Source organism: Arvicanthis niloticus, chromosome 13 (assembly GCF_011762505.2).
Source record: "Arvicanthis niloticus isolate mArvNil1 chromosome 13, mArvNil1.pat.X, whole genome shotgun sequence".
In the NCBI taxonomy this organism is placed as follows: Eukaryota; Metazoa; Chordata; class Mammalia; order Rodentia; family Muridae; genus Arvicanthis; species Arvicanthis niloticus.
This window is the reverse complement of record NC_047670.1, coordinates 56,120,803-56,147,218: the sequence shown is the minus strand read 5'-3', so window position 1 is coordinate 56,147,218 and position 26,416 is coordinate 56,120,803. Positions and strand designations below refer to the sequence as shown.

The 26,416-nt window shown below is 42.2% G+C and overlaps 1 protein-coding gene across 2 annotated transcripts in view; it reads left to right on the top strand.

Annotated features, from left to right (window-relative positions):
* Window positions 1–26,416, top strand: part of Mrtfa (myocardin related transcription factor A) — a 168,751-nt gene that overhangs the window by 53,354 nt on the left and 88,981 nt on the right. Inside the window, exon 2 of one of the 2 annotated variants that reach the window (XM_034517562.2) lies at window positions 6,337–6,598. Coding sequence is in view for 1 of the 2 variants with exons in the window: in XM_034517561.2 (XP_034373452.1) it covers window positions 20,001–20,046 (46 nt within the window). In the remaining variant the exon portion in view is untranslated. Of the gene's footprint in view, window positions 1–6,336; window positions 6,599–19,853; window positions 20,047–26,416 lie in introns of those variants that run through there. The other variant, XM_034517561.2, reaches the window with a different exon arrangement.

The following is a 26,416-nucleotide window of genomic DNA, read 5'->3' as shown; positions in this document are numbered from 1 at the left end:
TGGGAGTTGACCCTGCCTCTGTGTTGTTTTTGTTCTAACTGCTGCTTACCACAGATAATGGTCTTGGATTCAATAGGATTATAAACTTGCAACATTGAATCATTTAGTTTAGGGATGTTAGAAACTCAGAGGGGCACTGGATCCGTAGTGATGACCCATGCGTTTTCAGTGTTGTCTCTACATGGTCCTACTGTGTTTGGGATTTTCTGTAATAAGCTATTTAGCTATTTGAAAATGAGTAGAGACTAGTATTTGTTAGAGAAGTAAATCCATGTCTGTATTTTATGCTGAAGTCCTTTCTCTTTTGTCATTGCTTATCCTTTACTGATTTCTAGTTTATTTCAGAGGTCAAGGGAACCTCTTCTTATGCTCCACCTTTGCCTATGGCCGATCTTTGTAACCATGATGAAGAGCGAGCACACCTAGGGTGCCTCATGCAGCTGGACTGGTGCTCTACCACTGAAGCTTTGTTTCAGTTATTGACTGATTAATTGTGTACGTGTGCGCATGTGCATGTGCACAGGCCAGAAGAGGGCATCGAGTATCTTCCTCTGTCATTCTTCGCTTATTCTTCCAAGTCAAGGTTTCTTTCTGAACCTGTGGCTTGTGTTTTCTCAGGTAGGCTGGACTACCTGAGAGGACCTATCCCTTGATCCCCTTGGAGCTGGTGTTACAGGCCTGTGCAAGAATCTTGGCTTGTTATTGTTGAATATTAATGTTGAAATCTGGACTCTAGTCCTCATGATTGTGCAGTGTTTGTCCTAGTCATTGTTCAGTTGCTGTGAAGAGACACCATGACTACAGCAACTCTTATAAAAGAAAGCATTAATTGGGGCTGGCTTAAAGTTTCAGAGGTATAGTTTGTTATCCTCATGCAGGCAGACATAGTAGCTAAGAGTTCTACATCTGGATATGCAGGCAGCAGGAAGAGAGGGACACAGCCTGGTTTTTGGGTTTTTCAAAGTCCAAGGTCCACCCCCAGTGACACACTTCCTTCAACAAGGCCTTATAATTTCAAATAATGTCACTTCCTAATGACCAAGGATTCAAATCTACGAGCCTATGGAGGCCATTCTCTTTCAAACCACCAGTGTTCTTAACTGCTGAGTCATTTCTCTAGATCCTCTGACCGCCACAAGTGCACTTGGTGTGTGCCCCTCTCCACATGCAACTAAATAAGTGTGACTAGAGAACTTTAAGTATGAGAGCATTGTCAAGGGAACTAAAGAGATGGCTTCTGTTAAGAGCACTGGCCATTCTTGCAGAGAACCTGGGTTTGATTCCCAGCACCCACATTGTGGTTCACAGACATTCTTAACTCCAGTTCTTGGGGATTTGATGCCTTCTCACCTCCACTGGCACCACATGCAGGTGGTGCACATGCATGCGTATAGACAGGTTTGTTATCAGCATACACAAAAGGAGGAAATAAATTTTCCTTACGACTCAGCCTCAGCAGCTTGTACTGTGCTCTTGCTTCATCAGCCTCCATCTAATCTTGCTGCCCCATGGCAATTTGAAAGAATGCTATTTCATAGGCTGGAGAGATGGTTCAGTGGTTAAGAGCACTGACTGCTCTTCCAAAAGTCCTGAGTTCCCAGCAACCACATGGTGGCTCACAGCTATCTATAATGGGACCTGGTGCTCTTTTCTGAAGACAGCTACAGAGTATGTATATATGTATTCTTTTTTTAAAAAGTGTTATTATGGTTTATGCTAATGTGTAAAAAAATCCATTTTTTTCTTCTAGCCACTTAGTTCCCAACAATAAAGACACTGAGACTAATTATTTATTAATAAATGCCTAGACCATATTCCTTTTATTCTAACTTGGGTTCAGCTACGTGGTTGGTTTCATTTTCTTGTCTTCTTACATCTGTCTTCTCAGTGGTCCAGGGCAAATTTCCCTTTTATTCTATCCTGGGTTCAGCTACCTGCTAGTTTACATTCATCTCATCAGCAATCTGGGGCAAATCTTCTTGCTGATAAGAGATTCTCTTTATACTAATGTGGGCATTTTAAAGGATATATATAGCATGAAACCTGAAAAAATGCCACCATAGCATATAATTTACTCAATAAAATACACAATAATAAACTATATACATAAAATTTAAATGATTTTTATTTCAAACAGTTAATGGTTCTATAAATGTAGATTGTTTTTGTTTTGTTATTTGAGACAGAGTTTCTTTGTGTAATAGCCTTGGCTGACAAGTGGGAATTCAGATGATCTGGTAGGATGCTTCCCTAGCGCTCGGGATCATTGGGTTTGAGCTCCTAGTACTTCCTGTAACTGATTGTGGTGGTGTAGGAGTGCTTAGGAGAAGGGTCATGGCTCATCTCTGCCACAGCAAATTTGAGGCTTTTGAAACATGAAACCCTTTTTAAAGAAAACAAAAGGACAGAAACACAAAATACTAAAACCTTGATAGAACCTTGATAAAACCTGAATAGAACCTTGTTAAATCAGTCTTTTAATTTGCTATTTCTTTTACTCTACATAGTAAAAAGGCACAGTCATGACCCAAGTCACCACATCAGCTTATGTACTGTTAAAAGAGATGGTGTCTTGCTGAGATGGCCAGGCTAGTCTTAAACTGGATCCTACCTCAGCCTCTTTAGGAAATGGCACTACAGGTGTGCATGTGCATCCTCTGATAGCACTTGCACTGGGTTGTAAGGCAAATGCTCTTGTGCCTTGTGTCTCTGTGGTGGTCCAGATGGACTAGGGGAGAATGCCTATATGGTAGGAAAGCTATGTGCTGAGGTGGGAAAAGCTCTTACTGTAATCAGTAAGAACGCAGTAAGGAATTGATTACTTTGAGTCTGTCAGTTGTCACCATGACTGGTTATTGATTGCCCACTCTATGACACCAGGACTTGATTTCATAAGGTAGCATATAAAGTACTGGGCTTCACTATGACATATTAAAATATGTTATTATATTTTATCTCACTGCCATCCCTCAACCTTCTCCCCCATTTAAAAGAAATTATTTTGAGGCTAGAGAGATGGATCATTAGTTAAGAACACTGGCTGTTTTTCCAGGGAGCCTGGCTTTCATTTCCAGTACCCACATAGTGATTCGCAGTTGTCTGCAACTCTAGACTCAGGGGATCCAACCCCCTCTTCTGGCCCCCACGGGCATTTGGTACACACCGTACACAGACATCTGTACAGACAAATCACTCATACACATAAAAATAAGTATTTTATTGTATGAGTGTTTCCTTGCGTGTATATATGCATGTAAGAGCCAGTGGGTCAGAAGAGGACATTGGATCCTAGAATCCTGGAATTGGAGTAACAGATGGTTATGAGCCTCCATGTTCATTCTGAGAACTGTTTCAACTGGGAACTGAACTCAGGTCCTCTGCAAGAACAGCAGGCGCTGAGCCCTTCCAGTTTATCCCCATCAAATTAGTCTCTCTCCCCTCAGCTTTGTTTGTTTGTTTGTTTGTTTTGGGGAGACTCACTCTGTAGACCAGGTTGGCCAGGAACTCAGAGATCTACCCGCTTCTGCCTCCCAAATGCTGGGATTACAGTCATGTGCCAGCCAGCACACCTGAACCTCTAACTTTAATTATGTCATCGCCATCTGCATTGCTCTGAGCTTTTACGTTTTCAGTCCGTCTCATACTTACAAGCAGGTAGAAACACCTGTCAAAACTGAACCATGTCTGATTTTATTGTGTAGCACTCTGGTCTGAGCAGAACAACTATCATCTTAAAGAGTGCATTTGTTGACTGTTGCTGTTACCTCATAGGAGAGGTAGGAATGATTATCGGACCTTGACCTGAGGGTCTGTCTGTTCCATCCTACACCTCCTGGCCACTTGTGTGCAATTATTCTTAAATGTATGTGGCTCCACAGTCTCTGTGAAGGTGCCTCTATGTAGATGGTAGAGAGTTAACTGAATGGGTAGGCTTCCGTGTATGCAGCTGTGGGGAAATCACCCATGCTGGTGTGAGAATTTCCAGTAGTGAGGCTGCTCTGAGGTCACCCTTGCTCCTATGAGGAATCAACCCCTCATCTGAGCTCTGTAAGTCCAGCGAGTCAGAGTTGGTGGAACAATACAGTTCCAATACAGGTTTCTGTGAGGAGGGGGTTGGAGGTTTTGCTTCCTTACCCCCAAGTAAAAGAATCCCCAAAACTGATGCTTGAGGTAGGGTAGAATGTGATCTTTTAGTTGTCAGTGCCTTTCGTGACTTGGATGCAGTCTAGGATTTTGCTGGTTTCTAAAGTCTTCACTGTAGTCTCAAGGGGTCACCAGTTTGCCTTTCTAGACTAGAACCTAGCCTTTTCATTAAAAGACCAATATAAGTATTCTAGAAAAACTTGGAATCTATAAGAAAGTAAACAATCATTCTATAATGTGTATGTGCTTCAAGGCATAGTGTATACATGGTAAATATATACAATTTAATCTGACTTTATTTAAAAATCTGGGGAAGAAGAGAACATTAAAACTTTAATTGTATAAGCAAACAAATCTCTTGTGTTTTAACATAATTCCTATGCCTTTTCATATCTTTTAAAAAATTTTAGAGTCAACATTTCTACATTCCAAATAATTGGTTTTTAATAATGTATACTATTCAGAGATGACGTGTGCTATTTATTTATTTATTTATTTATTTATTTATTTATTTGAGACAGGGTTTCTCTGTGTAGTCCTGGCTGTCCTGGAACTCACTCTGTAGACCAAGCTGGCCTCGAACTCAGAAATCCACCTGCCTCTGCCTCCCAAGTGCTGGGATTAAAGGCATGCGCCACCACTGCCCGGCCCGCTCTTTATTTTTATTTTTTATTTTTTGGTGGTGGTGGGGGACACAGGGTTTCTCTGTGTAGTCCTGACTGTCCTTGTAACTCACTCTCTAGACCAGATTGACCTCAAACTCAGAGATCCGACTGCTTCTTGAGTGCTGGGACTAAAAGTGTGCACCATCACTGCCCCGTGAGTGAGTGTGCTCTTAGCTAAACAGCTAGTCTTATTTGTTGGGAATGCTTGTAGGTTGTACATGTTGTTTGTTTTGTTTTGGGTTCTGTTTTGGTTCTGCTGTTTTTATGGTACTGGCTGAACCCAACAGCTTGCGCATGCATGCTGGTGCGTATCACTCAGCTGTGTCCCTAACTAGTTCTTTGACATTTGTTGGAGATTGGGTTAGAAGTTTTTGCTTTGTTGTTCAACTTGGTCCTGAACTCCTGGACTTAGTGATCTCCTGTCTCAGTCTCCTAATGTTGGGGCTACAGGCATGGACCATTTAGCCAGGCTCTTTGACATTAAAACATTTTGTTGTTTTTTTATTCTTTATCATTTTTAAAGATATTTTTAATTCTATAAGGAGTTTTGCTTTTGTCTGTTTTTTAATTGAAAGCTCTTACTTTTATTGTTTTTGTAATAAAATCAGCTTAGGACTTGATCACTTGGCTCTTTCTTCAAAATGCTGGAATCCTTGAATAGACAGCCTTCTTTTAGGTCTGTGGACAGGCTCCACACACTCGAGCCTCAGCCCAGTCTTTGTAGTTTTAGCCTTTTTTTGGGAAGATAGACTTAGTCTGCCCACTGTGGCCACTCTGCCCGAGCTTTCCCTGGGCACACAGAGAACCCTTGCTCTTCTTGCACTGTGTCACCTTGTGGGGCTGGTACTTGCCATGTTTGTGGGAGTACTATCAGCACAGAAAAGAGGAGTGTTATATTTAATATGCTAGTTCTGGGAGCTGTGATTAAATACTCATGTAATGGTTGGCTAATTCCAATACCCATCACCAGACAGACATCTTTATACTTCTTTACAAAGACGTTTTAATTCCCTACCCTAGATACGATAATGCATTATGCTAATTCAACGGCTCTCCAGTCTCTTATTTCTCAGGACATTTTTTTCTTAATATTTGCAAGGTAATATTTATTTCACAACTATTTCTCCTTGATTAGCGAAGGAGATACTGTCCTTTTAACCTGTTATACGTGTGCATGTGTGTTGCTTTTATTTCAATTGTATGTTGTCTTCTGAGTTAATGGAAGACAGTAGCTAATTTGAAGTCGATACTTGGGGAGTTTAACAATCATACTCACTCACTTTACAAAACCTCTTAAACTGGTTGTAGCAGTACATGCCTATAATCCAAACACTCAGGAGGCTGAGGCAGGAGCATCACAGATTTGAGCTTCACCTGAACTGTGCAGAAAGATGTTGCCTTAAACGTTTGAGCATGTTGATAACTATCCTAGTTCTGTAACCTAGAACATTCGTATTCCATGTATGGCCAGTGGTTCAGTTTCTTCATTGTAACATCTAAACTTGGTGTTTTCTTTGCCAATTTCTAGGTTACCATCACGAAAGCCAAGGTGGATTTCTCCAGTGTGGTGTGCCTGCCCCCTTCCGCCATTGCTGTGAATGGGCTGGATGGAGGAGGGGCTGGCGAAAATGATGATGAGCCAGTGCTCCTGTCTCTGTCTGCGGCCCCTAGCCCCCAGAGCGAAGCTGTTGCCAATGAACTGCAGGAGCTGTCCCTGCAGCCCGAGCTGACTCTGGGCCTCCATCCAGGAAGGAACCCCAATTTGCCTCCACTTAGTGAGCGGAAGAATGGTGAGTCCTTAAGAAATTTCTGTATTGCTTGCTTTACCAGAGTTCCCTTTATGATGTTACAGATCCTTCCCTTATTTCACATCTGGTGAAAGTTTTTGTTTTAATATTTCTTATAAAATAGATGAATAGCTTATTTTAGTTATTATGTGTTTATTATTTATACGTAATATTATTATATAAAATGTTATATTCATAGCTTAATTTATCTTATTTTAAAATAGCTTAGTTAGGAGGCTGGAGAGATGGCTCAGAGGTTGAGAGCACTGATTGCTGTTCCAGAGGTCTTGACTTCAAGTCCCAGCAATCACATGGTGGCTCACAACCATCTGTAATGGGATCTGGTGCTCTCTTCTGGCATGCAGGCATACATGCAGGCAGAACACTGTACATAACAAAATGTTTGAGGAGGAAAGTAGCTTAGTTTAGGAATTCAGCATTTCCTGCTGTAGTTGCTATGGGCGCTTTAGTTTGCCTTCCTGCTGGTCTGTTGATCCTAACCCATTCTGTCCACTAGTTCATCAGTTCAGCAAATGCTGGCTGATCGTCAACAAAGTAGCATCACCAGAGTAGCTGAGGAATCAATGTTAGGACCATGAGCCCTTCAGGAGCATTTCACATCCAAACCGTAACATAACTCAACCTTGCTAGCACATAGCCCACCTAACTTAGGCTTAGGACACTTCTCTGAGTTTACAGCTGGGCAGTGTGGCCCAGCGTAAAGCTGTTAGAGCCTCAAAGAGAGCAGTCGCATTGGTCTGCTTTTGCACCACCATAAAGTAAAAAAATTGTTAGGTTAAGCCATTGTTAGGTCAGTAACTGTGCATTTTTCTACAACCTGTGTTTGTAGAAGAAATAAATATTTAATATTTAATAATATAATTTAATAATAAATATTTAATATATACCCTGTCAGTTAGTAATGATACATATTTTCTGATCTAATCTCTTAATCAGTGTGTAATTTGCCTTCAAATAGCATTATATCTACCTTCTGTGTTGATAGCATTGTTTTAATTAGTCATATCTATTAGGATGGTCTTTCTCTGTTTCTTAAATTGTTTTGGTTGCTCTTACCCTCTTAAGTTTCCCATGATTTTAAAGTTACTTAATTTCTGCAAACAAAATAATGGTGGCAAAGAGATACTTTTTCTCTAAAAAGATATTAAAATACATAATAGAGTTTTTTGATGAAACCTGTTTGTCTACCACTGCCTTTTTAAGACTTTTGTTGTTGTTGTTTTGTTTTTCAAGACAAGGTTTCTCTGTGTAGCCCTGGCTGTCCTGGAACTCACTCTGTAAACCAGGCTGGCCTGGAACTCAGAAGTCCACCTGCCTCTGCCTCCCAAGTGCTGGGATTAAAGGTGTGCGCCACCACTGCCCAACTTAAGGATTTATTTTTATTTTATATGTATGTTTTGCCTGCATGTATGCATGTGCCCTGTGAGTGCCTGGTACCTGCAAAGGCCAGAAGAGGTCTATCAGGTCCTTTGGAACTGAAGTTGTAGATGGTTGTGAGCAACCATGCCAGTGCTGGGTCTTCTGCAAGAGCAGTGTGGTGGTTTGGATAAGAATGGTCCCCTTAGGCTCATATACTTGAAAGCTTAGTCATCAGGGAGAGGCACTACCAAAGAAGAACTAGGAGGTGCCCAGTGACACCATGATAATGGACTAAATCTCTGAGACTGTAAAGAAGCCCCAATTAAATGCCTCTTCTATAAGAGTTGCCTTGGCAAGAGAACAGTACATAAGAGAAGAAGCAAGTGTGTTCAACTACTGAGCCATCTCTCCAGCCCTCTACCATTGATGTTTTTGGAGGTGAGAAATGGGATTTTCTCAAGACTGGGTCACATCAAATGAATTGGGCTGGTCTTATTAGTCCTCCTGCCTTAAGCCTTTTGCGTAATGTAGACTGCAGGTGCATGCCACCTTGCCAAGTTCTACCTCATATGGTTTTTTCCATCTCTTTTATTAACCCACTTTATATGTCTGGTGTACTTCAAGTAAGGATTTGGACGCTGGCACACTCACTGTTGCTGAGATGGAGTGTCCTTCTTCTCTATTGAGTTGTCACAGATTAAACACACCTGTTTGTAACTAGTATTTACAACTGAAGGAATGATTAAACATTGCCAGAGAACAGCTCCCCTGTGCCTCTTCCTACTCAGTGCTCTCTTCTTCTTAAAGGAAAGTACCATCTTCCTTTCTGATGTCTAGTTTCAGCTAGTTTCACTTTGCTCTGTGTGTTTAATTACTTGTTTGTTGATTGGGAGATGTTGGTGTCACCATGTTATCCCAGGCTGCTTGAAGCTCAAGCCTCAAGCAGTCCTCTGCCTCAGTCTCCTGAGTGACTGGGCTTGTGAGCCTGCCCTACTATACTGCGTATTTTACTCACTTGTATGCTTCATTAGAAAAAGAATCATCCTGTGTGTCCTCTCCTGGTGGCTTCTCTGATACGTCTTTGAAATTTATGTTTCTTGTTTACAGTTACAGTTCTCTAAAAAGTGCATAAACATTTTAATTGTTTTAATTTAGGGCTACTATCATTTCTTTCGGTGTATATCTTTTGGGATTTGGGGCTAAACTATATCATTTCTAAGAAAATAGGAGAATTTATATTTAAAAAGAAATGGGTCTTAGGCCACTGACATGGCTCAATGTGTAGTAAAGACATCAGCTGCCAAGCCTGAGAATGTGAGTTCAATCCCCAGAACCCATTGGTGGAAGGAGAGAGGACCAACTTCTACAAGTTGTCCACTGGTCATTATTCACATGCATGTACATACACACCAAATAAACAAATAAAATAAAAACAGTTTTTATATATGGTATATTTATGGCTCTTCTGTTCATTAATTAGCTTTATCTCCTATCATAAGTGTTTTCTGGACTATCTTAGTCCATTTTCAAGCTTTACCAGAAGGATCATGTAAATATATAGTTAGATCTACTGTCAGTTACGGTTTTTGGTTGGTGTTATAAATGGTATTTTTTGTGAACTATTTTGTTTGAAGCTAGAATATAGAAATGGTAAACTTTTCCAAAGCACGTTGCCTGTTGTACACACGTTTATGCACATGGGCATGGGCTTTCCTCTGCTCTTCCTGCTGTCATCTACTTGGCTCTGTTGACCTCCACCATCATACTTCTTTGCCCTCTGTTGTAATTAGAATTCTCCATTCAGCAGCATGAGTGAGCCTTTGGAAGCTGGATCAGTTTCTCACCACTCCCCGAATCCTGCAGTGCCTTCCCAAGAGGCCTGTGCTCACATTTCATTTCCACGCCGTGGTCTGGTGTCTCTCAGACTGCGTTTCTTGCCACTGTGGCCCAGCCACGCTGACCTCCTTGCTATTTATCTCGCCCTTCCTTCCCCCTCAGCCTCTTTCCCCACTCCCTCCTCCCTCCTTATTTATATTTGTAGTGCTGGGTGTCGAACTCAACACCTCTTGTGTGCTGGTGGAGCGCTGGACCACTGAGACCTTCCAGTTCTCTTGTTCTTGAACTTGTGAACCTGTGCCATCCTAGCCCAAAAACCTTGCTGCAGGACACCTTTCCTCAGGGAGCCCTTCCCTCCCCCTTTTCTCTTGGATAGCCCTTCCCACTATACTCTGCCCATTTGTTTTATTTTTTAAATCAACTGTCATTAGTGTATGTTTATTATTTGATTGCTCACTTTTGATAGTATATTTTATAAGGGCAGAAACATAGAGACCGTTGGCTCACAGTGGACATCCAAGTATTTATTGGGTGGATGAGTGGCTGGTTTATTTCTTTTTTCTAACGGGCAACAACTATTTATTTATTTATTTAGTTTGTCTGTTTTAAGATGTGGTGGTCTTCCTATGTATCCCTGGAAGGCATGGAACTCCCTATTTAGACCAGGCTGTCCTTGAACTCTTAAGAGTTCTACCTTTCAAGCACTGGGGTTAAATGTGTGCACCACCATACCCAGCTGCAACAACTGGTTTTTACGTTCATAATTTTTATTTTTAGCAGATTGTTTGGGAAATAAGGGGCACCCACAAGATTTTTGTGTGTTATTTTTCTTATTTCTAATCCCCTGGTCCCAAATGAAGCTTACGTATTTGATAAGGGTGGGGGGATTAATCTATAAGGAAAGATGGAAGAGAGGAAAATAGACAGAGGTTAGTGAGATGGCCCAGTGGCTGAGTGCTTACTGCGCAGTCATGAGGACTGGACTTAAGATTTCAGCAGCCATGTAACAAACCTGACAAATCCCTGTGACCAGCTCTGAGAGAGAAATCTGACCCCCTCTTCTGCCTTCCATGGGTACACCTGCACACATAAATGAAACAAATATATTTAATAGAACAGAGAGTAGAGTTCCTGTGGCGATAAAAAGATCACCATTGTGTTGGTGGGGAGTCAGGACTGTGTGCCTCTGAGGAAGGAGGAATGGGGAGGGATGACAGACAGCAGACAGTAAACCCCTGAGTCTGGGCTTATGTGGAGGAAGTTAGTGCTGATGGTAAAGTCACCTCAGTGGGACAGAAGTCCTCTGGAGGTGTTGGGCTGAGGTGGGGGTGGGTGGGGTATGCTCTGCTAGATTCTCGAGCTCTTAGTCCTTGTCTCTACTTTTCACATCCTAGTGATTCCACTACTGCACTTTCACCCAAAACTGCCCTTCGAGTTTGTCAGTGTTGCTTTTGTTATGGATGGGGTAGACCCTCTAGTCCTATCCCAGACATTTGAAGGCTTCCTCTACTGACATTACTCTTGGCTTTTTTCATCGCATCTGTCTGTCCACTACCATTTCTGCTCAGACCTTTTCCTCTGTCCTTCTACCTCCTCCTTCCACTGCCTTCCTCTGATCACTCAGTCCGGAGGCAGAGGCTGGCTGTGCTGGTGAGCAAACACTAGGTTTTACACCTTTGTAGGAGGTCAGGGCAGGAGCAGAAGTGGAAAATCCCTGAAGTAACTGTGATGCAAGACAGTGTGCCATTCTAGAGCAGAGGAAGTCTGGAGTTGAAATGTACACAGCTGTACTGTGTGTGGAGAAGTGAGAACGTTGAGTTCTCAGATCTGTTTTGCTTGTACCTTACATGGGTACTGTGGATTAGGTGTGGGTTAGAAGGTGTCCTTAAGGGACAGTTGGTAGTCAAGCTCCTGGTACCTGTTTACTGAAGAGTTGATTCCCTTAGGTTAGTGGTTCTCAACCATCCTGATTCTGTGACCCTTTAATACAGTTCCTCATGCTGTGGTGATCTCCAACAATAAATTATTTAATTGTTTTTTACAATGAAATTACAGCAAACTGTAATGTTGCTGCTGTTATGAACTGTATTGTAAATATCTGACATACAGGATATCTGGTATGTGACCCTCAAAGGGGTCATGACCCATGGGTAGAGAGAGGACACTGCCTTAGTGCTTTGGCTTCGCCTAGACCTTGGTGGCCTAGCTTGTTTACAGTTGGAAAGAAGAGTCCATGTCTGTGTTGTCACAGCACTCCGTTTGAAGCTGAACATCTAGGTCTAAAAGGTTCCCTGAGCTTAGGGAAACGTGGAAAGCCTTTTCTGCAATTTGCCAGTCCTCCGGCTCCAGCTCAAGAAGCTTTGGCACCCAGTGAATGAATATGTTATAATTTTCTTTTACTAACTATGTTCATTCCTAAATAATATATATCAGTTAGTTAATATATATATGACTGAAATGATTTTTTATTCCTTTTTTGCTCATCATAGCTAGTATTCCATCATCTTGTATACATCTGTGATTTATCCATTTTCATTGCTGGGCATTACAGGCTTCCATGGATAACTGTTGCATAACGGAAAAATATGTTTCTGTTTTCCTCACATACATATAGATAGATAGATAGATAGATAGATAGATAGATAGATAGATAGATATAGACAGATAGAACAGATGTTAATCTGTTCCACAAGTTGGGCATGGTCACACATGCCTTCAATCCCAGCACTCAGAAGGAAGAGGCATGGGAATCTCTTGAGTTTGAGACTAGCCTAGTGTACAGAGCCAGTTCCAGGGCAGTCAGGGCTCCACAGAGAAATGCTGTCTCAATAGATAGATAAATAGGTAGGTTGGTAGATAGATTTCTCTTGCGGATATTTGTATTGTTCCTAGTTTCTAACTGTTGATATTTTACATATCATGATATGTAAGAATACCTTATAATACTCTGAGGATGGACAGTTTGTATTTCTCACAGTTTGGATTATGCTAACTGGAATAAACTGTGTTATATGGGAGAAACAACTCCTACCTTGTTCTTTTCCAAGAGTGAATTTCTCATCTATGCTTGTTTTTTTTTTTTTTTCTGCATTTCCTTATGAATTTCAATATTTCTGTAGGGGTTTGGTTAAAATTATGTTAAGTCTGTAAACTAGGAGAATTGTATTTTTAGATTATTGCCCTGTGACTATATTCTCTGATGTATCAGAGCTTCTGTATGAAGTTCTGTAATTTCCCATTTCTTACATGTGTTTTGTTCCATTTACTTTACCCTATTTTTATGGCCCTGAGAATTGAACCTGGGCCCTGCACGCTGGCTGTAGCCTCAGCCCTCCATTTCCCTTTAAATGTTTTCTATATTAAATGCTGTTGCAAATGTTCCCTTTTCTTTGAGTTCCCTTTTGTTCCCTTTTGAGATCCCAACCAAGTATTTTCCTGAAAGAGTTAGTGCAGTCTGCTTTCTAGGATGCTGGGTGGGGTGGAGCGAACTGTGTGAGGGGGTATAGGAAAGAATGGGTGGGCAGAGGTTCTATTTACTCCCTTGATGTGGCTCTCCTTCTCTTTGTGAGTGATTTAAGAAGTCCTCATTCTGTTCTGCATGGTTTTTACTGCTGGGGAGAAAGGGCCAATCTCGTGTGTGTTTTCTGTGAGGGGTGCCTGTGCACTTCCGCAGCACAGTGCTGCACAGGAGGTACTAATTAATCATTGAGAGAAGTGAAAATCTTGAGTGGGCAATTTCAGATCTAAATTATAATATTTTCTTGGGTAAAGAAAAAAGAGTTTTAAAACTATGTTCCTCGGGAAGTCTCAAAGCTTTTCCAGATTTAGTCTCCTTTGAAAATGTCCAAATCTTAAGATTCATTAAATGACTATTTATAAAATGACTTAGAGACGTTCCTAAAACTACTTTATCCCAGTCTTAAAGATAAGCAGTTTTCCATCTTATTCATCAGATGTTAAGCGAGGTTCCTAGTGAGCAGATACCAGATAGAACCCCTACTCAAAACAAAATAAACAGCAGAAACAAAGAAACAGGCTCCTCATAGATCCACCCACATCCCAGAGAAACCTGCTGTCAGCATTTGGTGTGCCTCCTGCCTCACTGCTGACTTGTGTGTTGTAGGTCCTGCTTCCATTTAGCCTTGTAGCTTAAGGTTTTCCATACTCTGGTGAATATTTTCTCTCTCTCTCCCCAGTTGGGTATTTAAAACAGTTTCTACTTTTTACAGAAGTACTGACTTAAAGTGTTTGACTATTTTAATGTTGAAAAATTTATTCCAGGACTCTTTTCAACCGAGTTCTAAAGTATTAGAGAATAATCAGGGTAAATGAGGATCTCGCTGTCTAACTTGGAGAGAGAGAGAGAGAGAGAGAGAGAGAGAGAGAGAGAGAGAGAGAGAGAGATTAAACAACTTATATAAGCCAATTGATTTATAAACGTTGGTAATTCTTTTCAAAGGAAAACCACAAGATATTAGGATAACAGATCAAACTCCTGGCAAAGGGGCATCCGCACATGTGTGGTGTACTCTCACACAGACACATATTCATTACAAAAATAAAGTTAACAAATTTAAACAAATAAAGCAGAAAAAAAATAATGACAGCAAAAGAGTCAGTTGGTAACAAGGGCTGTCTTGATACAGGAAGAGTGGACAGGAACAGCACAGTTAAGAATTTACCTCAGGGGCTGGTGAACGCACCTGCTGCCTGAGATGATTCTCAGGACCAGCAAAGTCCCGCAAGTTATCCTCTGACCTCCATTTAAACAACAGGAGAAGCATTGCAAGTGACTCATGCTTGTCATCCAGCCTGGAGGAGGCTGAAGGAGGATTGCTACAAATTTGAGTCCAGCTTGGGCTACAGAGTTAAGACCCTGCCTAGAAATGAATGAACAAATGGTTACTGCTGTATGGGGAGTAGTAGATGGAGTCCTGAATGTGTGTTGTTGACCTGGGCATGGTCATGCCAAGAACCCAGTGCCTCAGACCTGTGGGAATGGTGCCTCCTTCTGGTCCAAGTACAAGTGTTGATGAACAATTTAACAATTTACCTGTCTATGTAGAAACTACCATAGCTTTCTCTTCCCAGATGTCTGAGACCTGAGTGTAGCTGTCTGCCTCCTTGTTCAGCTATGTATAATACACCTGCCTTCTTGCTCAGTCACATTAACATGCTAGGCTGCTGCTGGACTGTTACAGTGCCCAGCCTACATGTGTCTGTCCTCCCTTCATTCCCTCGTCACTCCATCAGATCAACCTGCTGTGCAGGCCGCTGTAGGTCATGCCCTTGTGGCACAGCTGAGGTAGGAACTACAGTTTATAACATATTTCTGCTCCAAGCTTTAATTTAAGTTAGATTGGGGCTCTATATCTAACTCTCAATAGCTGGAAACGAGGAGAGATAGATCAGTATTATTTTTATATATATATATATATATATATATATATATATATATATATATATATATATATTATACACACACACACACACACACACACACATATATATATAAAATAGTGCTGTGGGAAAACAGCAAAATCCACAATGTGGAAAGCCAGCCTGCATTCTTCAAGAAAGTGCAAGATTAAAGAAATGTAAGAGACATATCAATGAATGAGAGGAAATGTGTTGTCATCCATGGACTCCAATTTGAATAAATCAACTTCTAAAAATGTATATAACTGGGAAAATTTAAACACTAGTTAGATAGTTGATTGTATTAAGGGATTAAAAATATTTTGGTGTGGTTAAAAATTTAAATACCAGTTAGATAGTTGATCATATTAAGGGATTAAAATATTTTGGTATTTCATTATACTGGATAGTATTGTGTTTTCTATATAGAGAAAATTAGATGCCTTGGATTTGCTTTGGCATGACACGTTGTTGATGGGCGCTCTGTGGTGGTGGGAGCACAGAAGGGCAGATGGAACAAGTGTGGCCACATGGGCATGGGTTTGTAAGGCCCCCACAAAGGGAGGACCTCACCCAAGCCTCGGGAATTCACGGCCACCCATTAACTCACAAGACACCAAACTTGATGCAATCAGCAAGAGGTATATTTCGATCAACATGTTGAGGTCAAGACCCATGACCCACGCAGGGGCAGTGGGGTCTGACCCCCAGGGCTTTGGAGACAGAATTTAAAGCCAAAAACCACAACTCAGGGGGGGAACCACAACCCAGGGGGAGTGAAGGAGGGTTATTGGAGAGTACCTGTGGAAAGTCCCAGCCCATTATTCAGTTTGTGACAGGGTCCAAGGAACAGTCATGGGGAACATTTTGTATAGACTATTCTCTAAGAGCCTATTCGTAACCAACCATCTATCTTGTGGTCAGCCAAGTTCCTGAAACACAGAGCTCACAACCAAGCTGACCTGCATTCTTGGTTCTGTTCAGCCTGCTAGGAGTTTTTGAAAAATTTTAACCCTTTCAGGTTCAAGTCAATGATGGGAATACAAGCAGTTTAATACACACTTCTCTCCTGTCTTTGTGTATGTTTAAATTTTTCTGTAAGTTAAAACTATTTGCAGATTTTGGGCAACATTAAAAGGCCTGGAATGATGCACTAGTTGAAGGGATAGAATAAAAAATGGCTTTGAGGAATATATTATGATGTAATCAATTACATTTGGTAACTAATTTTGCATTTTGTAGTTCATTAGTGGTCCAGGGCTGGGAGGAGTATAAGTTTATGGTCTGGGATCTACGTAATCGAGAAAGGGAAAGTCACATCTTGTGGGGAGCAGTGCAGGGTGATGGCGTGGGAAGTTTTGCTTTTGGACATATGTGCTTAATTAAGATAGCTAGGTAGCGAGGCATAGCTGCAGACTTACTGTGACGTCAGAGTTGGACACGGGCTAAAGTTTAGTTGGAAATTCAGATATTGGGGAAGGGTGAGAGTGCCCTGAGAGTATGTAAAAGAAAGGAAGGGTGTCCTGAGAGAGGAAGAGAAAGAGGAGGCATTTGGAATGCCAAGGAGATGCTGAAGGAGGCAGGGAGAGAGAGTATGGAAGCACTGACGCTCTCTCAATGTCTACTGTAAAAGCTGCTTGCCTGTGCTGCTGCTCTTCTTCTTCTCCCCTCCCCTTCTTTTCTCTCTCCCTTATTTTATTTTCTTCCTTGAAGTCACAATCTCACTATGTAGCCCAAGGTCTTTTCAGTCTTTCTGCCTTGTTGCCAGGGTGTTAGGTTCTGAGTCTATATCACCATTCTGTCTGGTTCTTCCAGATTGGAAGACCAGAGGCCTTTGAGGGTTTTGGCATCTGATAGGGTAGGAAGGAAACCTATGTGTAATCTGCAAAGTTATCTTATTTAACATTCTTTAAATGTTTTAAGGAATTACCAAAACATGTCAATCATTTAAGAACTATACTGGTATTTGTAGTATCATGTCCCTTTAGTGAATTAATAGAGCACGGATCATGTTAAATTTGCCTTGATTAGCCAGAGTGTCATGATTAGAAAGGGCAAAGCTTTCATTTTATTTCACATTTTGTTGTCCTTTGTTCCCTTGTTGCTCTAGCCCAGTGTAAAGAATGTATACTTCAGTTCTGTATGCTTTATCAGTGTATCTTTCAGTTGTTTTTATAAAATGTTATCAATTTACACAAGATGTGAAACTAAAGCTTTCAATACTTTGAATCTAATACTTTGGAACTGGGGAGCCTATTCTAAAGTCTGTTTGTACAGTTACTGTGGATGCATAGATGTTTGTATTAGGGTTCTCTAAAGGAGCAGAATTTATAGAATGAACAAATGAATGAATCTACCATTTGTCTAGCTAGCTATCATCTATCTGAAGGGGATTTAGTAGAATAGCTTACAGGCTGTGGTCCAGCTGGTCCAACAATTGCCGTCTACTAATGGACGGTTTGAAAATCCCAGAGTTGTTCCAGTCCACGAGGCTTGATGTCTCAGTTGGTGAAGAAGTAGCTTCTAAATGCCAGTGAAGGAATGGGCTTGCCAGCAAGAGTGAGTGCAAGCAGGCAAAGAGAACAAGTTTTCCTTTTTCCATGTTCTTTATGTAGGCTGCCCTCAGAAGGCGTGGCCCAGACTAGAGTGGCTCTTCCCACCTCAGAGGTCCAGATCAGAAGTGGGTCTTCCTGCTTCAGTGTCTCATGGGTGTGCCCTGCCATTTGGGTCTTAAATTAATTCCAGATGAAGTCAAGATAACAAGTGAGCAGCCACCACAATAAAAGCAACATCTAACTGCTAGGCAAGTATCTTACTTTCTGGGATTTAAAAAAAAAAAATCACTTTTTTAGATTTCTGTTTTAAAAACAGCTTTTCTTTCTTGTGTTCCTTTTGTCCCAAGTTCATATGAGTAGGATTTGCTGTAAATAAGTGAGACCAGCTGAAACCTGCTGTTTCCATTACTGTCCATCACCACACAACTGTGTCTCCTGAGGGCTGAACACTGACATTGTAAGCACTTCCTATGGTAGGGGGCGCCTGGGCAGGAGGGGGACAGTCTGTGCCCTTCTTTCAGCCTTTATGCAGAAATCTTGTAATTTCCTCCAAGTACAAACTGTGAGTGAGAACTTGCTTCGTATGAAGGAAACAAAACGAACCAACCCTCACTGCATATTGTACAGCTCCAGAGGGTCAAAGGGATGGCTCGGCCTTTTAGGGATGCTTTGCTCAATGTTACTAATCTCTGACCAGACTCTTAAACAGTCCCAGTTGAAATTCACTCATTTTCATATGACAGTTGGAGCTCGGTTGCCAGAAGGGGGCCGTGAGAATGCTGCTGCCTCCAGAAGCAGCGTGCGCCCACACTGGCTGCCACTCCACTGCCTGTTGAGTCATTCCCAGAGCTCTATATAGAGATCGCTCTTAAACATGATGTTCTTGGAGTGAGAAAGAAAGAACCTCCCTGCACCAAATCTGCATTGCCTTTTCTTTTGTGCCTTGCCCTCTTTGTGAAACTGTTCTTTTCAAAGGTCTTCCAGGGCCTTCATTTATCACTTGTTTGACTTTATAGGCATTAAGACACCCACTGGGCTGATATTGCCTAGTATGCTTCACCAGAAAGAATCAGGAATTCTAGATAGCAGCCCAACAGCTTCCTAGTTTTCTGGTATTAAAAGTCCATCACATTGCCCAGAAGCATCTTAATATCATTTTATTCTGTCTGTCTGTCTGTCTGTCTGTCTGTCTATCTATCTATCTATCTATCTATCTATCTATCTATCTATCTGTACTGCAGAAGGGATAAATAACTTTTCTTGAAGCAAATGAAATAAATATTAAATAATAAATAATTTCTGTGTGTAATTGATCTTAGGTTTTGGTTTGTTTTCTTTTTTCTCCCCAGGAAAAGCAAAATCCCTTGTTTATTCTCATTTTTAAAAGCTGCTCCTTGTGGTAGAAAAGTTTATCAGGAAAGGGACTCTTTTCCCACGCATGCCATACGTCCAGCATGACCATAGAGTATTTTAGGAAGGTTATCCGTGGCGTTCTGTCTGTCCACAGCCAGCATCCCTCTGTGGGCAGTGAGGGGCCCTTTAGGAGGACTGGCAGACATGAGAGACAGCTTACTGCTCTGGCTTTTGGAAACATTTTTTAATTGGAGAGGGGGTGGGGAAACAGTTGAACTGTAGTTAAATAATCAGCTTTCTTAGCTGTTGCCTATAAATACCACGTATGAAAGGCTGTTGTAATCCTCAGCAAAGTTATGCCGCATATGTGTTTATTTGTATTATATGTTGATGCGTGTCTGATCTCCGAGTATTTTTCTCATGAGATTGAGTTTGGATTGTGTTTGCTTTATTGTCCTAAACTGCGTTAGCCCCAGAGTTCCTTCTAGTAGATTTTTGAATAAAACCTGTCTTCCCATTTTTAAGAGAGGGAAGCAGTTTGATCGTCTTCCGAAGTCTTTCTATGCCCCTCCCCCCCCCCCTAGAGAGGATAGGAGGGGAGGAGCCACTGCTTTAACCACGAACTTCAGGTCTTCTCTAGAGAGCTGGGCTTCCTGTCTGCACTCACTCAACTCTGGGCCATCTTGACTTGCCTGAAGGGTGGAGAGTTGGTGTGTTCCCGAGGAGAAGAGCAGTGAGGTCTCACTCTCTTCTGCGCACAGGCATGAGACTGAATTTGTAAAGCTTGCTGTGGCCTTTTTAGACTTTCCCTGTGACTTGGACTTTTTGTATTTGTGATCTGTCTTCGTGAAGACTGTCTCGTCATGACGCTGCTGGAGCCTGAGGTGCTAATGACGGCTGTGCAGTCAGGTAACTCCCTTATCTCCTGCAAAGCTCCTTTGCCACAGGCATTTTTTTTTTTTTAAAGATGATTGAACACATTTGTATTAGCACTGGGTGAGATGGGAAGCTTAAACATAAATTATCCTCTAACTACTTCATTTTCAGGTTTTAATTTTTTTCCTTAATTGCATTTTCTAGTTATTCACAGACAGCTGAGTTAGACGCTCTCTGATCGGTAGAGTCCTCAGCAAGGAGACCTAGTCTTTAATCATTTTATCACTATTTTGGCACTGCTTTTAGTAAAGATAATTAAATGGCTTTTACTGCTTTATACGGTTTGTCTTTAATCGAAGCCTACTCTTTTTATGTCACTGTGAAAGTATCCTTTGTGGTCTCCTCCACTGTTCTTTCTCTACTCTATTAAACCTTTCCATTTCATCGGTAAGCATCTGTGGGAACGCTCTTTGATAAAGCACAGGATTGGGGTTAATTTTACAGATAGGGAGACAGTTAACAGAAGGAATGCAGAATTTTTGAAATTCTATCTCTAAAAATAGTTCTCTAATTCAAAGCTTCTCTAAAACATTTAAAAATGCCAGATAGTTTTTTTTTAATGTTTTTTTTTTTTAACTTTTGGTGTTTTTAAAATTTGTAAGTCAGATATCTAAAAATAGAGAATGTTCCCTTTCTTATTTTTAGACTTCTGCTAAACTGTAATCGGTAGTGTTTTCTGACAGATACATAAAAGTGGCATTTGTACCCTCTTCCCTATTCCCTGACCCCATGCAGAGGAAAATGAACTCTTTGGTGGGGCTGATGCAGTCACTGGCATGGTGGTCTCCATTCTCCCTGGGGAGTGCTCAGAGTGAGTGCTGTCAGGCCCAGGGACACATCACCTAACAACAGTACAGGTTGCGCCTGTGGACAGGAAAGCCAGGGAAAAAGGATCCCCTATCATTCTCTCCTTCCTGGTTTACAAACCCATAATGAGTCATTTATCATAGGAATTTTTTTGTTCTTATGTGCTGTGCATTTCAGGTTCTCTTCCCTTTTGCTCCCACAGATCTCTGGAGCTTTGTGTTCCCAACAAATAGTGTGCTTATCTGAGTGTTTCCCATCTGTCTTTGATGAGGTATCTCAGTAGCTCCTAGTTCAGCTGACTTGATTTTTCCCATCTATATTCCAGTTTGCTGCTATGTGTGAGCAAGTGCATATTTCACTTCAAGGGGCAGATTTTAATGTTTGAACTCTTTCTTTTTGATCATTTTTATTTGTAGGTATCTTAGACAATAACACATCACAGTGCAAGTTAAAGGCTTCTTCTTCCTCTAAGATAATTTCAGTGTTCCTAGTTCTAAAGGGAGAGGAATGGCCGCTTTTTGTCATTTCTTGTCTCAGAGTAGGTTTTCCTACAGCATGTGTTGGGCAGGGCTGGTCACCCATCTGTCATACCAGCTACTTCATAAAACTTTCAAAGGACAGCCCTGTGTAAGACAAGCGTGGGGGAATTGACAGGCTGTGGATACAGGTAGGACCAAGGGTCAGCCAGACCAACAAGACAGTAGATAAGGACTTTGTCTTTTTGCTATGTTCATAAAAGCAGAGAAACTGCATTTAGGGATGACCTTCCCATTATTTACGCTAGGAAAATGTTTTTTAAAAATTAATATTAGCCACCACAGACAGGTGTGTGAAACTTTACTGTTCTCTTCTGGAGTGCCATAGCCACAGGCCCGTTGTAACAGTGATGCAGCCACCATTTTGATAGGAAATGAAAAGAATCTGCTATGAAATGTCAATAAACAGTGAATCTTGTTACAAGCCAAGCACTATGTTAATCTGTACCTTCATAGCTTTCTAAGAGGCATGCCTTTCATATCGTAAAATAACCCTTTAGAAAGAATTGAAGATGCAGAATCTTGAGATACTGGATATAATAGTTGGTGGTACACTGTACTCAGCAACAGTTTTGTTCAGTATTTAGAGCTTCGGGACTTTGGCAGGACTTTCTTGAGAGTCTGTGAAGGTTTACTTCTTCTATACTACCAGAGGTGCTGCCTTTCTGTGAAACCTGTCTCAGTAGGATCCCCCTCCCTCCTGTCATTCCTGTGGCCTCAATGCACACCAGGTATCACTTACGTGTGGCTTCCAGATTAGGTCATTAGCTTCTTTGAGAGAGGTTTATTTTTAATTATGGGTATATGTATCTGTGTGTGGCTGTGTCCCTGTGAGTGCAGGAGCTGTTGTTACAGGCAGTTGGTTGCCACTGTCATCTCTGGACGGCCCCCACTTACTCGTTTCTTAAAAGCAAATTGCTCAGCTATGTGTGGATTCCTGTGGTGGCGCGTGATAATTTATTTTCTGAAGAATGATGGAATTTTGTTCTACTTAGTCTTCATATTAGTCCTGATTAATATGCAAAGCCTTTAAGTTATGATTTTTATAAGAGTATTTTTATAATCTTTTCTTCCATAAATAAATGAATCCAGTGACCATCATCCTTCGTTTTAGCCAGTTGTTATCCAAAGCTTTGTGGCTTCAAAGTTGACATTCTTTTGCCTCTCTGAATTTGTACTGTGCCCTGTGTGTGAGGATGTGTTTTTATATGGACTGTGATGTTCCAATCCAGCAACGATTAGAGTTTATGTCACTGCCATAGGAATCTGTCTGGAATGTCACAATTAGAAAATGACTCAAGGGCTGGAGGAATGGCTCAGTGGTTAAGAGCACTGACTGCTCTTCCAAAGGTCCTGAGTTCAATTCCTAGCAACCACATGGTGGCTTACAACCTATTTATAATAGGATCTGATACCCTCTTCTTGTATGTCTGAAGACCGCTACAATGTACTCATATAAATAAAATAAATAATCTTTTTAAAAAAGGAAAAAAATGACTTGCATGGACATTATAGAATTTCTGAAGCTGGCCCTAAGGGAATTAATAAGATAGGGTTACACATTGACTGGTGTCTTTCAGAATGGGGCGTGCTAGGGCTCAGGCCTGACAGATGCTGTGTGTGTGGCTCCAAGCAGGCAGCCCTCTGCCTTTTTCCAGCCAGGTAACACTCCATCAGTTCATTTCTCCATAACAGCGAGACAGACTTCTGTGGCAGCATGGATTGAGCCAGCCCCCAGGTCTGCTTTGGTCCCATGGTACATGCCTGGTCATGCTGGGCTACAGATAAGGAGTCAGTTGGCTCTTTTTTCCTGTTGCTTGTGCGTATGTGTGTGACCCTCAAGGCCTCACACTTACTCATGCATAGGCTGATTCAGGGAAAGAGAATGACAGAAGACTAGGAGACTGGAGTAGAAGAGATTTTGTGTCCCACAAAGCAATTGAGTTTTCTTTTGAGCTTATTCTGAGACTATGCCATAAATTCGAAAGGATGTATAGGTATGCAATAGGTATATAAACTTTGACACAAACCCATGAATCCTACTCCACCTAAAAAGCAGAGCATAGCCTGTGTCAGCACACTTATTGGTTGTGCTGCAGAGATAAGTTTGCTCTTAATGTCCTTTTGGATCTTTTCATGTTTTACACCACTTGCATATCACCTGTTGAAAAAAATTCATTAATTAAAAAAGTTTCTCCGAGCAGTGGTGGTGCACACCTTTAATCCCAGCACTTGGGAGGCAGAGGCAGGTGGATTTCTGAGTTCGAGGCCAGCCTGGTCTACAAAGTGAGTTCCAGGACAGCCAGGACTACACAGAGAAACCCTGTCTTGGAGGGGAGGGGGGGCAGTTTCTCCTTTGTTTGTTAACTTCCTTTTCCTTATCCTTTGATATCTTTGTACTTAATTCCTAAATATTTCTTTGACTTTTTGTTCATTGATCATGGCGGTTTTCCCTGCACTGTTCATTTTAAAACAGAATGTACAGAACAGGGGAATAGCAGTCACTTGAAGGAAAGCTGGGGAAGAGTGTCAATGCACAGGGGACAGTAGCAGATTAAATCCCACCCATTTTGGTACATGATACTCTTTTAGGACACCCCCCACCTCCCACCCCCTGCTACTCAGAAGTATAGAGAGCAGATCAAAACATCAGAACCTTTAGCCTATGTCACCTACATTTAGGTCCGTGAATGTTCTCAACATTGTGGGCTTCGAAACACCCTGATTTCTTTTTAAGGAACTGTAGAGCTTGAAGGAAACCCTGGGTGTTTTCTTATCCTCCTTTTTTTTTTTTTTTTTTTTTGAAAAGAGGAAATTGGCCTTTGGGGTTAGATTATTTCCTGAAGTCATGTAATTAATTTGTGACAGAGGTGGGAGAAGAATTTGTCTCCTCACTGTCTTCCCAATGGCCTTTCTATTTCAAGATATTTACAAAGAGACACTGGATATCTCCAGTGTATGAGGTTAGATGTGAACCCCCAGAGATGGTGTCTCTCTTGGGTTAAGAAAAGGTAAAAGCAGGGCTTGGTGGCACAGGCCTTTAATACCAGCACTGGACAGCCAGAGGCAGGTGGGTCTTTGTGAGTTTGGCTAGCCTGAGATAGCCCGAGTTCCAGGCCAGCCAGGACTAGACAGAGAGATCCTGTCTTAACGAAGGGAAGGAGGGAAGGAGGACCGGAGGAGATAAAAACCCTCATTTCTGGGTGCCTACTTCCCGCCCCTAGGAAGTGAGGTCACAGTGCCACAGACCTGCCACTCTCCACCCTTCATCTTGGCCTGGGTGATGATCTTACAAGACAGCAGATAGACAGCTGTCCTAGGCACTCTGCTTGCATTCACTGCCCTCTCTCTGACTCACTGATTTATCTGGACCCTCTCAAAGTTAAGATCCAGATCAAAGGAATCTAAATTCCTCCTTCATTTCTCTTTTCTCTGTTTCTTTTGTTTCTCTGGATGAAGCAGGCTGTCAAGACTCTGAACCACGATTTTTTAATAACAAGGAAAAATACTAAAGACCTTGTGCTACCACCAACACTCAAAACACAACTAACTTTGCCTTGTACTTTTTAAGCTAAAGGGCTGTGTCGGGCTGAGTTCATGGTGGCTGGGGCCTGCTTAATGTCATGCAGTCACTGAGTGCGAGGTAGCAGTAGAGTGAGCACAGAAGGGTTATACAAGAAGAAATTAAACTGATGAAGAGAGATGGAGTAGTGAAAAATATATATTACCATAATATATAGTTCTCCTGTGTAATATTTAATCACCATGATCTTGCTTCACTTTTATAGAGGAAACTTGAAACTCAAAAGCATGAAGACACATAGTAAGAGATGGAACACATCTCTATGTTCTACTGGTTTAAATCGCTATAATTCCACTATTTGGGAGGCCAAGGTAGGAGGCTTCCCAAGTTCAGATCTAACCTTGGCTACGTAGTTCCAGGCCAGCCTGAGCTACAATGTGAGACCTTCTCACAGAAAAAAGACCAAAACAGTGTTGGCAAGATGGCTTATTGGGTGAGGGAACCGTGATAACTTTGATCTTTGGGAACCCACATGTTGGAAGGAGAGAACTGACTCCTACAAGTTGTCCTTTGTTCTTAACATGCACAAAATGGGACTAAGTAAATAAAAATATAATTTCAAAACTCTAACAAAACAGCACTCCTCATATAAACCCAAGTTGTTTAGATTTTTAGTTACTTCCATGATCCATTTAAAGTTAACCTGCTGGTGGCTCCCATCTGCAGGGTGTGCTAAAGAGCTCCTCCTAGAGCTCTCCCCTGCCTGCAGCACCCCTGCCTGCAGCTCTCCCCTGCCTGCAGCACCCCTGCCTGCAGCTCTCCCCTGCCTGCAGCACCCCTGCCTGCAGCTCTCCCCTGCCTGCAGCACCCCTGCCTGCAGCACTCCCCTGCCTGCAGCACTCCCCTGCCTGCAGCACTCCCCTGCCTGCAGCACTCCCCTGCCTGCAGCTCCCCTGCCTGCAGCACCCCTGCCTGCAGCTCTCCCCTGCCTGCAGCACCCCTGCCTGCAGCACTCCTGCCTGCAGCACCTCTGCCTGCAGCACTCCCCTGCCTGCAGCACCCCTGCCTGCAGTACCCCCTGCCCTGCAGCACCCCCTGCCTGCAGCTCTCCCCTGCCTGCAGCTCTCCCCTGCCTGCAGCACCCCTGCCTGTAGCACTCCCTTGCCCTGCAGCACTCCCCTGCCTGCATCGCCCCTGCCTGTAGCACTCCCCTGCCCTGCAGCACCCCCTGCCTGCAGCACCCCTGCCTGCAGCACCCCCTGCCCTGCAGCACTCCCCTGCCTGCATCGCCCCTGCCTGTAGCACTCCCCTGCCCTGCAGCACCCCCTGCCTGCAGCACCCCTGCCTGCAGCACCCCTGCCTGCAGCACCCCCTGCCTGCAGCACCCCTGCCTGCAGCACCCCCTGCCTGCAGCACTCCAGCTGCTCCTCTCTTTTGCTCCTTTTGCATAAACATGCTGGCTCATTCAGTGTTGCTG